At 56.7% G+C, this 11989-nt stretch overlaps 1 protein-coding gene across 1 annotated transcript; it reads left to right on the top strand.

The window, feature by feature from the left end:
• Positions 1-6553: 6553 nt before the first annotated feature.
• On the top strand, positions 6554-10154 carry RPS19BP1 (ribosomal protein S19 binding protein 1). The gene is made up of 4 exons (XM_049626399.1): positions 6554-6728; positions 6923-7051; positions 9173-9270; positions 9611-10154. Exons 1-4 carry the CDS (start codon positions 6677-6679, stop codon positions 9743-9745), a joined length of 414 nt encoding a protein of 137 aa, XP_049482356.1. The 5' UTR covers positions 6554-6676; the 3' UTR covers positions 9746-10154.
• The last annotated feature ends 1835 nt before the right edge of the window (positions 10155-11989 follow it).

Below are 11989 nucleotides of genomic sequence, written 5' to 3'. Positions count from 1 at the left end.
CCAGAAACCACCCCCCAAGCCCTGCCCCGACACTCCCTCCCACTATTTACCCACTGTGCACAGGGGGACCCTAAGCCCCGCCCCCCAGCAGAGCAGGGACTTACTCAAGGTCTCACGGTACAGCCAAGTCCCATGAGTCTGGGCTCCATTCATTCTGCCTCTGGGACTCCCCACCATCTGACTCTCTCTCTGCTAGGGAGTTCTCAGGGTATAAGTTGGCCAGGGGAGGGGTGTCGGCTTGGTGAGAGCCACCCAAGTCCTCCCCTGAGTCTTCCAAGCTCATCCCTTCCTCTCCCTGTAACTTTGTTTTTTCCCTTTTAATGTTTTATTATTTATTTTTGAGAGAGAGAGACAGAGTGTGAGCAGGGGAGGGACAGAGGGAGAGGGAGACACAGAGTCCGCAGCAGGCTCCAGGCTCTGAGGTGTCAGCACAGAGCTCGACGCGTGGGCTCGAACCCACAAACCGCGAGGTCGTGACCTGAGCCAAAGTCAGACGCTTAACCGGCTGAGCCACCCAGGCGCCCCCCTACTAAGTTCTTAAAATCAGTCGTGCCAAAAATTTCATATTTTCAAATCACTGAAAAGAATCCACTCTGCCTCTGCCTGGACCCTGGGATGGGGCTGCTGTCCCTGGGGCCTGTATCTGGGCCACCACCCTGAACCCTGAAAACCTTGGGGTCATAAACACAGGCCCTCAAGGGGCATTTGCTAAGAGTGTAAAACGAATGTGTGAACATCACCCAGCCCCTCACCAGGAACCACCTCCTCCCTGTCTGCACACCGCCAGGCTGCTAGGTTCAACAGACCTGTGAGGGAGGTAGCATCAGTCCCCCCAAAAAACCCCACGAAGCTCAGAGAAGTGACGTGGCCTCCTCAGGCCACACACTGGTAAGTGACAAAGGTTGCATTTGAACTCAGACCTGCAGGCTCCAGGCTCTTGAGCATCACTCTGTGTAGCTTCAAACCTCCCCTTGTGCTGATCACAAGAGCACAGAGGTGGGGTGGCTACATACACGTGCAGGCCCTACACACAGATGTGGGCACAGGTCCCACAAGCACCCTGCTGGCACCTAGGGCCATCATTTATTTACAAACATATGGCACTTACTCTGTGCCCAGTTTTCCTTCCTAAGCTCTTTGCACTCAGTCCTCACTGCAACCGTACTTACAAGGTAGGGACCCTTATTATATTCAATTCACAGATGACGAAACCGAAGCACAGAGAGGTTAAGCGACTTACACAAGGTCACACAGCTAGTGAGTGGGAAAGCCAGAATTTGAATCTGCACAGCCTGGCTCCCAAACTCAAGCTCCCTCCAGACCTCAGGAGCCAGGAACCGGGAAGCTCTGAAGCCCTCCCCACTCTCAGCCCTGGGAGGCGGGCTGGACAATACTTCTCAAAGCCCAATCCACAGAGGAAGCAACAGGCCCAGAGAAGGAAGGTAGCTTGCTCGGAGGCACACAGTCGTGTGAGTCCAGTCTGTGGAACCTGGAGCATCTGTGTCTGCCTCCGACCCCTGGGGACGCCCCTCCCCCAAGCTCTGCCCTTGATCTGGGAAACTGAAGAGGAGTGACTGCCTGATGACAGCGTGGTCAGGAGGGAATGAGACAAAGCTATCACCTTTTAGAAAAGAAAGCCCGAGAGACTCTGAGAGGGACAGAGGAGACCAGAGGCTGAAAGCAGCCCCCTCACACATCAACCGAAAACCAGACAGGGCAGAAATGGATTCTCTCTGGAGCTCTCAGGTAAACACACTTCAAAGCCACCGAGGGCAGGAGTCGGGAGGCAGAGGTGAGAGGAGGGACAGCAACAACTCTGGGCAGGCAGCACAGAGAAGGGAGGGCTGGACACACAGAGACTGGCAATCACCACTCGGAAAAGGCAATTGGAAATTCCATTTGGGTTTTCAATTTGAAGGTGGAGAGAGGCCAGGAGTTTGGGGGCTGGGCGGGGGGGGGGGGGTAACGGAGGAAGAGATGGAAAGAGACAGGACTTTGAGACGGAGAGGGCGGGGGCACAGAGAGAAAGACGAGAACCAGAGACCAGGGCAAGGAGACAGAGACACATAGAGCCTGAAGGAAGATGGAAAGAAAGAAGCAAAAGCAAAGCCCAAGATGCCAGGGGCCCCCCAACACACACACTCAAACTTGCACACACTCACACTCCTACATACTCACACACACTCTTCCTCAGCATTCAGAGACCTGGGTTCTAGTCCTGCTTCTGCTCTTGAAATGCCGTGTGACCTTCCAGAACACCTTACCTCCCTCTGAGCGTTTGGTCCCCCTGAGGCCTGGTGGGGTTAAGCTGGTTCCAGGAAGGCGAGGAAGGAGACAGGGTCGGGCACGGGAAGGCAGCAACCTCCTGGGCACCTCCTTCCCGCCCAGAATGGGAGTGCATGTCTGTAATATCCCCTGCAAACAGTGGCTGGGTGCTGACCTCCAGTCCCAGCTCTGGGTGTTTTACCCGTATTAATTTACCAGTTCCTCCTCACTCCCACCATATTAGGGGCTAAACCCCATTTAACAGATGAGGAAACTGAGGCACTCTCCTTTAAGGGACTACCTAGGGTGACTGCAGCCTTCCTAACAGTGAGAGCCCACCTGCTGCCATTTACACACCCCTTTTCGGAGCTAGGTCTCATCCTCCCCAACCCCTACCCATCCCCCAACCGGGGGGGGGGGTGGGGGGGGTGGCCCGTTCCAAACTGACCGCGGCCTCAGCAGGCCCACGAGGGGTGTCTAGCCTGGCCTCGGAAGGCCGCGAGTCAGAGGCAGCAGGAAGCCGCAGCCATGTGGTCCTGGCTGCAAAGAACCAGCTGAGGCCGAAGGATGCCCCGACCCCACACTCCCACCCCGAACCCGAACCTGGACGGCAGCAGCCGGGATCGCCGGGAGTCGCGTGGTGCAAGAAAGCTGTCCTGCGGCGCCACCTAGTGGCCAAAGAGGCCGTCTGGCCCCTCCAGAGCCCGCTGAACCGAGGGCGCTATAGGAAACCACCGGCCTGTAGCGCCCCTGTTCGCTGGGACATTGGAATACACAGAACTCCTCCACCCCGGGGACCGTGTGCTGACTGTCCCAGATTGGGAGGAAGAAAGGAATACGACAGAGCTTGGTTCTTTGCCCTCCTGAGAGACAGATTCACACATCCCGCAATCATCTACTCATCTCTACCTAGCCTCCCACAGGCATCCCACACTCAACCCTCATCCATCTGATTCGTTCATTTATGGAGTGCTTACTGTATGTTCCAGGAGCTAGAGCCATAACCATGAACAAAACAAAGATTCCTGCCCTTGTGGAGCTTACTGTGGGGCGTAGGTGGGGAAACAGACAATAAACATAAACATAAGAAAACAATCTACCTATTTTAGAAGCAGAAAAGAAAGCCTGTCTGACAGTGCAACTGGGCTCCATGACCCCCCACGGTCCTTAAGGCAAATTCATGGAGTCTGATGTCAATTAGACCACCCTTCCCCGGTCACTCCTCTGGGGGCACTCCTGTCCCAGAGAATGTACCCTAAGGGGTCCTCCTACCGGGGACTCTCCCCTCCCACATGAATAGCTCCTCTTCTCCAGAGACTTCTTGATCCTGTGGGCTCGTCAGCCACCCCCCCAAATCCACCCCCGGCCCCCAGCACCACAGCACTTACTCCCCCGGGGTGGCTGGTGCAGGGTTGTGGCACACACTCAGGCCAGGCTCTGAATCTTGATTCCCAGCTCAGACATCAACACGTGTGACCTGGACAGCTTCTGCGGCCTCTCTGTGCCACTGTTTCCTCACCTGTAAAACAGGGGAAACAGTTGCTCCTACCACAGAGTCAGTCGTGGGCAGTGGGAGGGAAATGAGTTAAAGGTAAAGCACTTAGAACAGCACCTTGACATAGTGTTTGCTGGCATTTACATCCGTTTAGATGTTCTCTCCCTCCAGGACTGGCTGATGGAGGTTAGACAGAGAGGTGCATCCAGAAAGGTCCAGCGAAGTCACCTCCATCCCCCACGCAACAGCACAGGGCATACGAAAGGCCCTCAAACCAAATTCGCTCATTTACTGAGTGCCTTCTGCATGCCAGGTACTGGGCTAGTACGTCCCCGGGCGCAGCTGCTGCTGCCTCCCCACAGATGCTTCTTGCCGGTTTGTCGGTTCCCGATTCGCGTCCCGAAGGTGGGCGGTCAGCTGGCGGTACTTCTTGATGGTTTGCAACAGTAACTCCCGGGCTGCCTCTTCACGCTCCTGGGCTTCCCGAACCCGCGCCCACCGCGTCCAGCTGCCCCCGCAGCTCCGGTTCTGTCTCGCGTGCATCATCTCATTCGTCGCTTCCAAGTCCCCCACGGCCTCTCTCAACTCTCGCGCTTTCTCTTCTAGACTCAGGTTCCGGTCTGTTAACATCTCCACCCCGTCCTCAGCACCCGGAGCAGCATCCGCGTGCTCCCTGAGCTCATGGCTGGTGCTCTCTGCCTGGCTCAGCTCCTCCTGCAGACACTCCCGCCGTTGACTCACAGCTTCCAGCTCTTGGTTCTTCTTTTCCACGAGCTTCTGGAGTTTCACGTGCTCCTGCTTCGCCGAGGAAGAAAGATCCCTCGCCAGGGCACCCTTCAGGCGGGCGTTCTGCCCCGCAAACTGCTTGAGCTGGTAACTGGACGCTGCCCCGTCTGAGCCCTTCTCTTCAATCTCAGCCTTGAGGATCTCCAAGTCCGTGCTGAGCTCGTCCACAAGTTCTTTCAATGCCTCCACCTCCCGCTGCGGGGACTCAGCCCGCTCTTCAGCCATCTCCTTGTCCAGAGTGGCCACCTCGATGGCATCAGCAGGGTCGGCCGGCTCATCGAAGTAACGTCCCTTCGCCTCCCGTGCCTCCTTGGCTTCCTTCCGTGCCTCCTGGAGGACCGCCTGCTGCTCCTGCATTTCGCTCTTCCATTCCTGCACCTGCTCCAGCTGGATCTTATGTGTCTTCAGCTCTTTTAGCTTTGCCTTGTCTTCCGCCTGTTTCAACCACGGGGTCTCCAGTTTCTCCTCCAGGTCCCACACCGGGGCCCTCAGCCCCTCCTCCTCCTCCTCGGAGGGGGAAGGCAGTGGGGGTACTGCTCCAGGAGAGATGAGAGCCGGTGTGGGGATGACGGGTGCTGCCAGTGGAGTCTGAGCGGGGGTGCTGGGCTCGCTGCTGCTCAGCTCACCTGCTGACGCTGAACCAGAGGGACCCAGGGAGCTACCTAGTCGCAGCCACCCCAGATGGAGCTGTGAACAAGGCACTGTAAGAAGAGTAACATCTTGGGGCGCCTGGGTGGCTCAGTCGGTTAAACATCCAATTTCAGCTCAGGTCACGATGTCATGATTCATGCGTTCGAGCCCCACATCAGGCTCTGTGCTGACCACTCAGAGCCTGGAGCCTGCGTCGAATTCTGTGTCTCCTCCTCTCTCTGCCTTTTCCCGGCTCACTCTCTCTCTCTCAAATAAATAAACATTACATTTAAAAAATTAAAAAAGAAGAGTAGTGTCTAGGCTAGAAGTTCTCAAACTTTTGGTCTCCGAAAGTCTTTTTTTTTTTTTTTTAATTTTGAGAGAGTGTGTGAGCCAGAGGAGGGGCACAGAGGAGAGAGAATCCCAAACAGACTCCACGCTCTCAGCACAGAGCCCCACACGGCTTGATCCCACGAACCAGGTTCCATCCCATGAACCAGGAGTTGGAGGCTTAACCGGCTGAGCCACACAGGTACCCTGGTCTCAGGAAGTCTTTAACACTCTTAAACAATTTCAAGATCCCAGGGGTATTCTCTTTCGAACGTCCCCTCTCTGTAAAGAGAGCTTTCCTACTATTCTTTTCTGGTCTTATGCTTTATTAAACTTTTGCCTGCTGTTCAAACAAAAAAAAAAAAAAAAATCAGGATCCCAAACAGCTTTTCCATGTGTAAATACCTATTGACAGTTATCATATTAGAAACTAAAACTGAGAAATTTTTAATTTTTAAAATTTAGTAGTTAGTAAATTTTCTTTTAAAAAATAGCAAACTCATTACATGTTATAAATAAAAGGACTTGGGGGACCCTTGGCCCAGTGACGTTGTCAGAGATCCTCTTTTTCACTGCTTTATGTTAAGTAAATATTTCTAAGGAAAACAGTCGTATTTTCCAAAGCAAAACAAAATCGCGGGAAAACACTGATACGGTTTTGCATTTTTGCAAATGTCTTTTAACGTCTGACTTAATGGAAGACAGTTTTTCATGCCATACTCGACCTGGGAGATACGCTGCTTTGGTTGAAGTACCTGAAAAATACTCCCCTTGCACACTTTTCCTTTTTCAGAAAAAATATAGTCGGAACACTCCGCTCCGCCCCGGACCTCACCCACCACGGAGCTACTGGACGCGAGAGGCTGGACCAACCAGCCTGGGCTGGTTTAGGACGGCTTCTGGGAGGAGGCGTGGCCTTGTGCGCAAAGGGATGGTTGGATTGGGATTGGACAACAAATGCGTCCTTCTGCAGGTCGGCCCCGCCTCCGGTTCCCGCCCCTATTTCCTCTCAGTAGTAAAGTGGCAACCCCAAACGCATGCGTCCTAAGGCAGGCGGGCACTTCCGCCCGCCCACCCCGGAACCTCTGTTCTCGCCCGAGTTTCCGCGGAGAAGCTCAGGGAGGCCAAGGCGGAAGTAGTGTGAGCGTGTGGGCGGAGCTGAGTGTAGCCATGTCGGCGGCCCTGCTGCGGCGGGGCCTAGAGCTGCTGGGGGCGCCAGAGGGTGAGAAGGGTCCGGCAGAGGCCGTGCAGCGCGGGCGGAGGGGCGGCGGGGGCGGCGGGGGCGGCGGGGGCGGCGGGGGCAGCGGGCTGGATCCCCGAGGGTACGGAACGATCCCAGCCAGGCTTGGCCCCGGTGCGATGGAAACCCTGCGCGCCCTCCGACCCGGGTGCATGCCTCTCCCTCTTCCCCTGCAGCCCCCCAGGCCGCGCCAGGCCAGGCCAAGCCGAGCGGGGCTTCGGTGAAGCGGACCCGGAAAGCGAAGGCTACCCAAGTCCAGAAACTGCGGAACTCGGCCAAGGGAAAGGTGCCCAAGTCGGCGCTTGGTGAGCTCGGGAGGGGGGCGGCACCCTGGAGAAGGGAGCGCTTGAGGCCGAGCTTGAAAGGTTCGCCAGGCATTTCTGGAACACCTGGTGTGCGCCGGGCGCGGGGCGGGATCCTGGGAATACGGAGAGGAACGAAACGCATCTTCCCGGAGAGTGTAAGAGCGAGGCGGGGTTAGAGTGCTCTAGAGAAAATCGCTCATGCGGAGTTTGGAGGAAGTTAGTTGCTTTGAGAATTTTCAAGAAAGAAGCCTGGTAATGACATTGTGAACAAGGGTCAGAGGTGGGAGCGCCTAACAAAACAGTTAATATTCTGTGGGCCTGGTGCTGTTCTAAACCCTGTATAAATAAACGTTCGCTCGCTTGATTCCTTGCACAACCCTGTGAGGTCAGTACTGTCGCTACCCCAGTGGTCAGATGCAGAAACAGACACCTGTCCAGATGGTACGGGCAGTAACCAGGCAGTGGGTCTCCAGAGATTTGCTCTCCCCTACTCGGTTCAGAGGGAGGCAGTGTGGCCTGGGCAACTGCGATGGTGCAGAGACAGTTGTGGGGGGGGTGGGGGAGCATTGATGAGCTTCAGTGGTGAATTGGCTGCAAGGATGGAGGAAGAGGGAGACACCGAGAGCAGAGCCTAGTTTGTAGTAGAGGATCCTGGGGGATACGATTCCCCTTAAGGAGACGAACAGACGTGGGGAGCGACGGGCGTGGGCTGGATGGTGGGGTATTCTGACCTGTGGCAGGGCTTGGTGAGTTCCTAGTGTGTCTTTGAACCCCTGGGGCCTGGTATATAAAAGATGTTTAGGGGCGCCTGGGTGGCTTGGTCGGTTAAGCGTCCGACTTCGGCTCAGGTCATGATCTCACGGTCCGTGAGTTCGAGCCCTGCGTCGGGCTCTGTGCTGACAGCTCAGAGCCTGGAGCCTGTTTCAGATTCTGTGTCTCCCTCTCTCTCTGCCCCTCCCCTGTTCATGCTCTGTCTCTCTCTGTCTCAAAAATAAATAAAAACGTTAAAAAAATTTTTTTTTTAAAAAATAAAAGATGTTTAAGTGATTGTTGACAGAGCTGTGAATTCCAAGCAGGAAACCGCATGAACAAAAGAGTGGAGGCAGGAAAGTGAGCCGCGTTTGAGCGCCACCGATGTTGGCGTGAAAGAGGAGTGTAGGGTGCCAGAGGTCACCTCCTTTATTTATCCCAGCCCTTGTCCCCCCAACCCGTCACTGTACATAACTGATGATGAGGGGACTCTCGAGCCTCAGTGACCGAGCTAAAGAACCTCTGTGACGGCCACCTTGGCGTGAGCTGCGTCATCTCTCGCCTGGGTTATTTCAACCACCTCTTAACGTCCATCCTCCCTCCCCACCACCACCACACCCAGTAATCTTGTTCTCGCCACAGTGGCCAGAGTGATCCTGTGATGTAAGTCAGACCTGTCTGTCCTCTGCCCCACACCCTCTGGTGGCTTCCATCAGACTTGGTGCCCAGTGAGGTCCCGCGTGGTCTGCCCCCTCTCCAGCTTCGTGTCCTGCTCCCCACGCCAGCCATTTTCTGTGCTCCAAACACATGGACCACACTTCTTCGGGTTCTTCGCGCGGCCTGTTCCCTCTACCTAGAATGCTCTTCGCCAGATGTCCATACACTCTGCCTCCAGCATTTGCTAAAATGTCAGTTCAGTGAGGCCTGCCGAGACCCTCCTATTTAGAATCCCAGTCCTCCACCCTTGGCATTTCTCATTTGTCTTTACTGTGCTGTTTTTCTTCATGATGCGTATCACGCTCTAAAATACCGTTTACCTTGTGTACCCTGTCTCTTTGCTCTGGAACGTAAGCTCCACGAGGGCAGGAGTTCTGTTTTCTGCTGTATGCCCTGCACCTAGAACAGTGTCTGATACACAGTAAATGCTCGGGCCTTACTTGTTGAATAAGTCACTTGAGCATCTGGGAGCCAGTGGGGGGGGCTTTCGGTGGGATCTGTGTGGAGAGCCCCGGATGTTGGAGTAACCTAGGGAGGGGACACAGGGCCTCTGGTATGGCTGGTACAGGGGGTGGGGAGGAGATATCAGGAGGGGACCCGGAGGCCCCCAAGGGAGTACATCAGAAACGATTCCTGTCCGCCTGCCCTCCACAGCTGAGTTCCAGAAGCGAGAGTGTCAAAGCTACCTCGGAGTCAACCTGAAGTTTATGACCAGTGCAAGAAGCACAGTGGCTGAGTCAGTCACCCAGCAGGTTTGTCAGAGGGGTGGACCGTGGGGAGGAACCTGGGCGGGGAGAGCCATGGGAGTCCCTGCCCGGAGCGCGGAGCAGAGGTTGGGCCCCCGCTCTGGAAGGCAGAGAGCAGAGCAGGGCTGCTGGGAGGCTGGGCCTGGCCTTACTCCCCCGTTTCCCTCGTGGGCCCCAGTTTGCTCCTCTGTAAGTGGAAGTGGTGTGCCCCGCCTCCCAGGACAGCGTGAGAGCCGGTTGAGAGCGAGGCACTTGGTCAGCTGTACCAGGCTGTGCAGCTCCAAGGGGCAGTCCCTCATGCGCCAAGAGTCACCACCCAGGGATCTTGACTCCCCCACATTCCTAGATTGTGCGCCAGAACCGGGGCCGCAAGGCCTGTGACCGACCTGTGGCCAAGACGAAGAAGAAGAAGAAGGCTGAGGGCACCGTGTTCACTGAGGAAGACTTCCAGAAGTTCCAGCAGGAATACTTCGGCAGCTAGGCTCCCAGGAGAACGCAGCGGGAAAGGCACTCAGCCCGTCTCCTCCTCTGACCTCACAGCCTCTGCTGGCCCCAGGACCCTGCCAAGCCGCCGGCCTGGCACAATGAAGCCTGGGGGCTAGAGCCAGGGCAGGGTGGCTAGGAAGGAGACGGTGAGCTGGAAGCCCTGGGGAGGATACGCACTCAGAGCACAGCTGACTTCTGCAGGAGGGGGCCATCTGTCTGCCAGAAAACATGTCTGTTTCCTTTGCTTTGGCCCAAGGAGGGCCTCTGGGCTGTTTGCTCTGGAGAAGCCAGTCACTAGGCCCTCAGGGCCACACCTCTAGGAGTAGCAGGAGGGCTGCTGGGCAGGCTTACAGGCTCTAATAAATGGGGACCCGAGAGCCGTGTGTGCTGCTGATCTGCCTCGGGTGGTGTCTCCCAGTCTCTTCTGTCACCAAGGGGCCTGTCCCCATCTCCCATGGTTCTTAGAGCTCCGGGTCACAAGCCCTCCAGTCCGGGGCCGCAGGGGTGGCTCAGTCGCTTGAGCTTCTGACTCTTGATCTCAGCTCAGGTCATGATCCCAGGGTCATGGGATTGAGTCCCATGTCGGGCTGCGTGCTGAGCATGGGGAGCCTGCTTAAGAGTCTCTCTCCCTCTGCCCCTCTCCCCCACTCTCTCTCTCTCTCTCTCTCTCTCTAAAATAAATTTTTCAAAAAGTTCTGCGGTCCAACCCCAGTGCAGGTGCCCCCTCCCCCGCAGCGGAGAGCACTCACCCAGCATCTGCTGATGTGCCCAAGAGGAGCCCCCTCCCCTGGAGGTGGCAGCCACAGCTGACAAGGGAGCCCTTGAGAAAAAGTAGCACCCACAGCAGCTGACTCGGGGTTTCGGGCAGTGGGAGTGCGGCTGCCCTGTTGCCCAAGGCTTGTGCTCTTTTGGGGGGCAACTCAGAAGGTGAGCTCAAGAAACGGGGCATCACACCGAGGTCTGTGCCCCAGCGGGAAGATGGGGCTGGGTCCACACCACCATGAAAGGGCGGGCTGGACCGTTCCTGGCAGGCGCGTGCATGTTGACCGAGCATGAATGAGTGGTTGTACCGACTAGCTGGGTCTTCAGGGTGGAGGAGACCAGTCCTGGAAGTCCAGGGGCCTCTCCGTGGAGGGGTTGCGGGCCTCGTGGGGAAGAGGGCCCTGGATGCCCTGGGCAGCTCCATCTGACTCTGCCCTACACACAGGGCCCCAGAGGTCACGTCCAGCCGAGGACTTCAGAAAGGCCCCCTGTGGCTGGGCCAGCTGGGGACCCACAGTCTGCCAACCCAAAGTAGGTTCTGTCCAGAGGAGAGAGGGTTCCACCCCCCCCACACATGCCCCGGGGGTCTGTTCTTGGTTGTTAACTGGCTTTCCATCCTACCTGGGGACAGAAGGGGGCCTGCAGACCTGCCCGAGGCAGAGCTGGAGCCCGTCCTGTGTGCAGGTGGCCTTCATCCCAGCAGCAGGAAGCAGACCATCCACCCAGGAGGCCAGGAGGGCCAGAGAGGAGGGTGCCGTTACTCCAAACCCTTATCAACCCACTTTTCCTCAAATGAGCTGGTTCCAAAGAAGGGGAAGACGGGTATTCTTCAAATTCTCACTCCTGCCTGCTGAGCTTTAACGACCCCTATGTGGAGAGAGGGAGACGAACTTGGATACCCTTGCAGACCCCCTCCCTTCATCTTTTCAGCAGCTCGGCAAGAAGCTGGCTCGGTTGTGCAAGCAGTCACGTGCTCACGCTCCCTGGGAAGAGGGGCTGACCGGCCACTGACAAGGACACACCTACTGTTCCACAGGCACCCTCGGGTGCCCTGTTTCCAGTTTCCAGGTATCGAGCGACTGGCCTGGCTCTACGGCAGGGAGTTTGCAGGCACGAGAGCAGGGGTTCTGCTGCTTCTCTGCTCGTGGGCTTTCCGGTAGTTGTTTCACCTGTGCCACGTGGCACTAGTGAGGTGGGTGTCCGTGCTCCTGAGTGACCAAGCTAGTGCTCACCGCTGAGATTCTGGGCCGGCAGGTCAGGGGAGGACTCTGGGATCTAACGGTCACCCTGGCCAGTTCTGGTACCAGTGGTCAGGAGGTGGCAGAGGGCCCAGGAGAGGCTGGGAGAGGCACTGGGGAAGCGAGGATGTGCCACCATGGGCGGGGGTGGGGTGGGGGGGGGACGGGTGTGCGTGCAGAAGTCACGGATGGGGGAGTGCAGCTCCAGGACCCGGTGGTTGACATCAGCTGGAAAAGGA

This window comes from Panthera uncia, chromosome B4 (assembly GCF_023721935.1).
Source record: "Panthera uncia isolate 11264 chromosome B4, Puncia_PCG_1.0, whole genome shotgun sequence".
Taxonomy (NCBI): domain Eukaryota; kingdom Metazoa; phylum Chordata; class Mammalia; order Carnivora; family Felidae; genus Panthera; species Panthera uncia.
The sequence above is the reverse complement of the archived record's forward strand: the minus strand, read 5'-3'. Positions and strand labels throughout refer to the sequence as shown.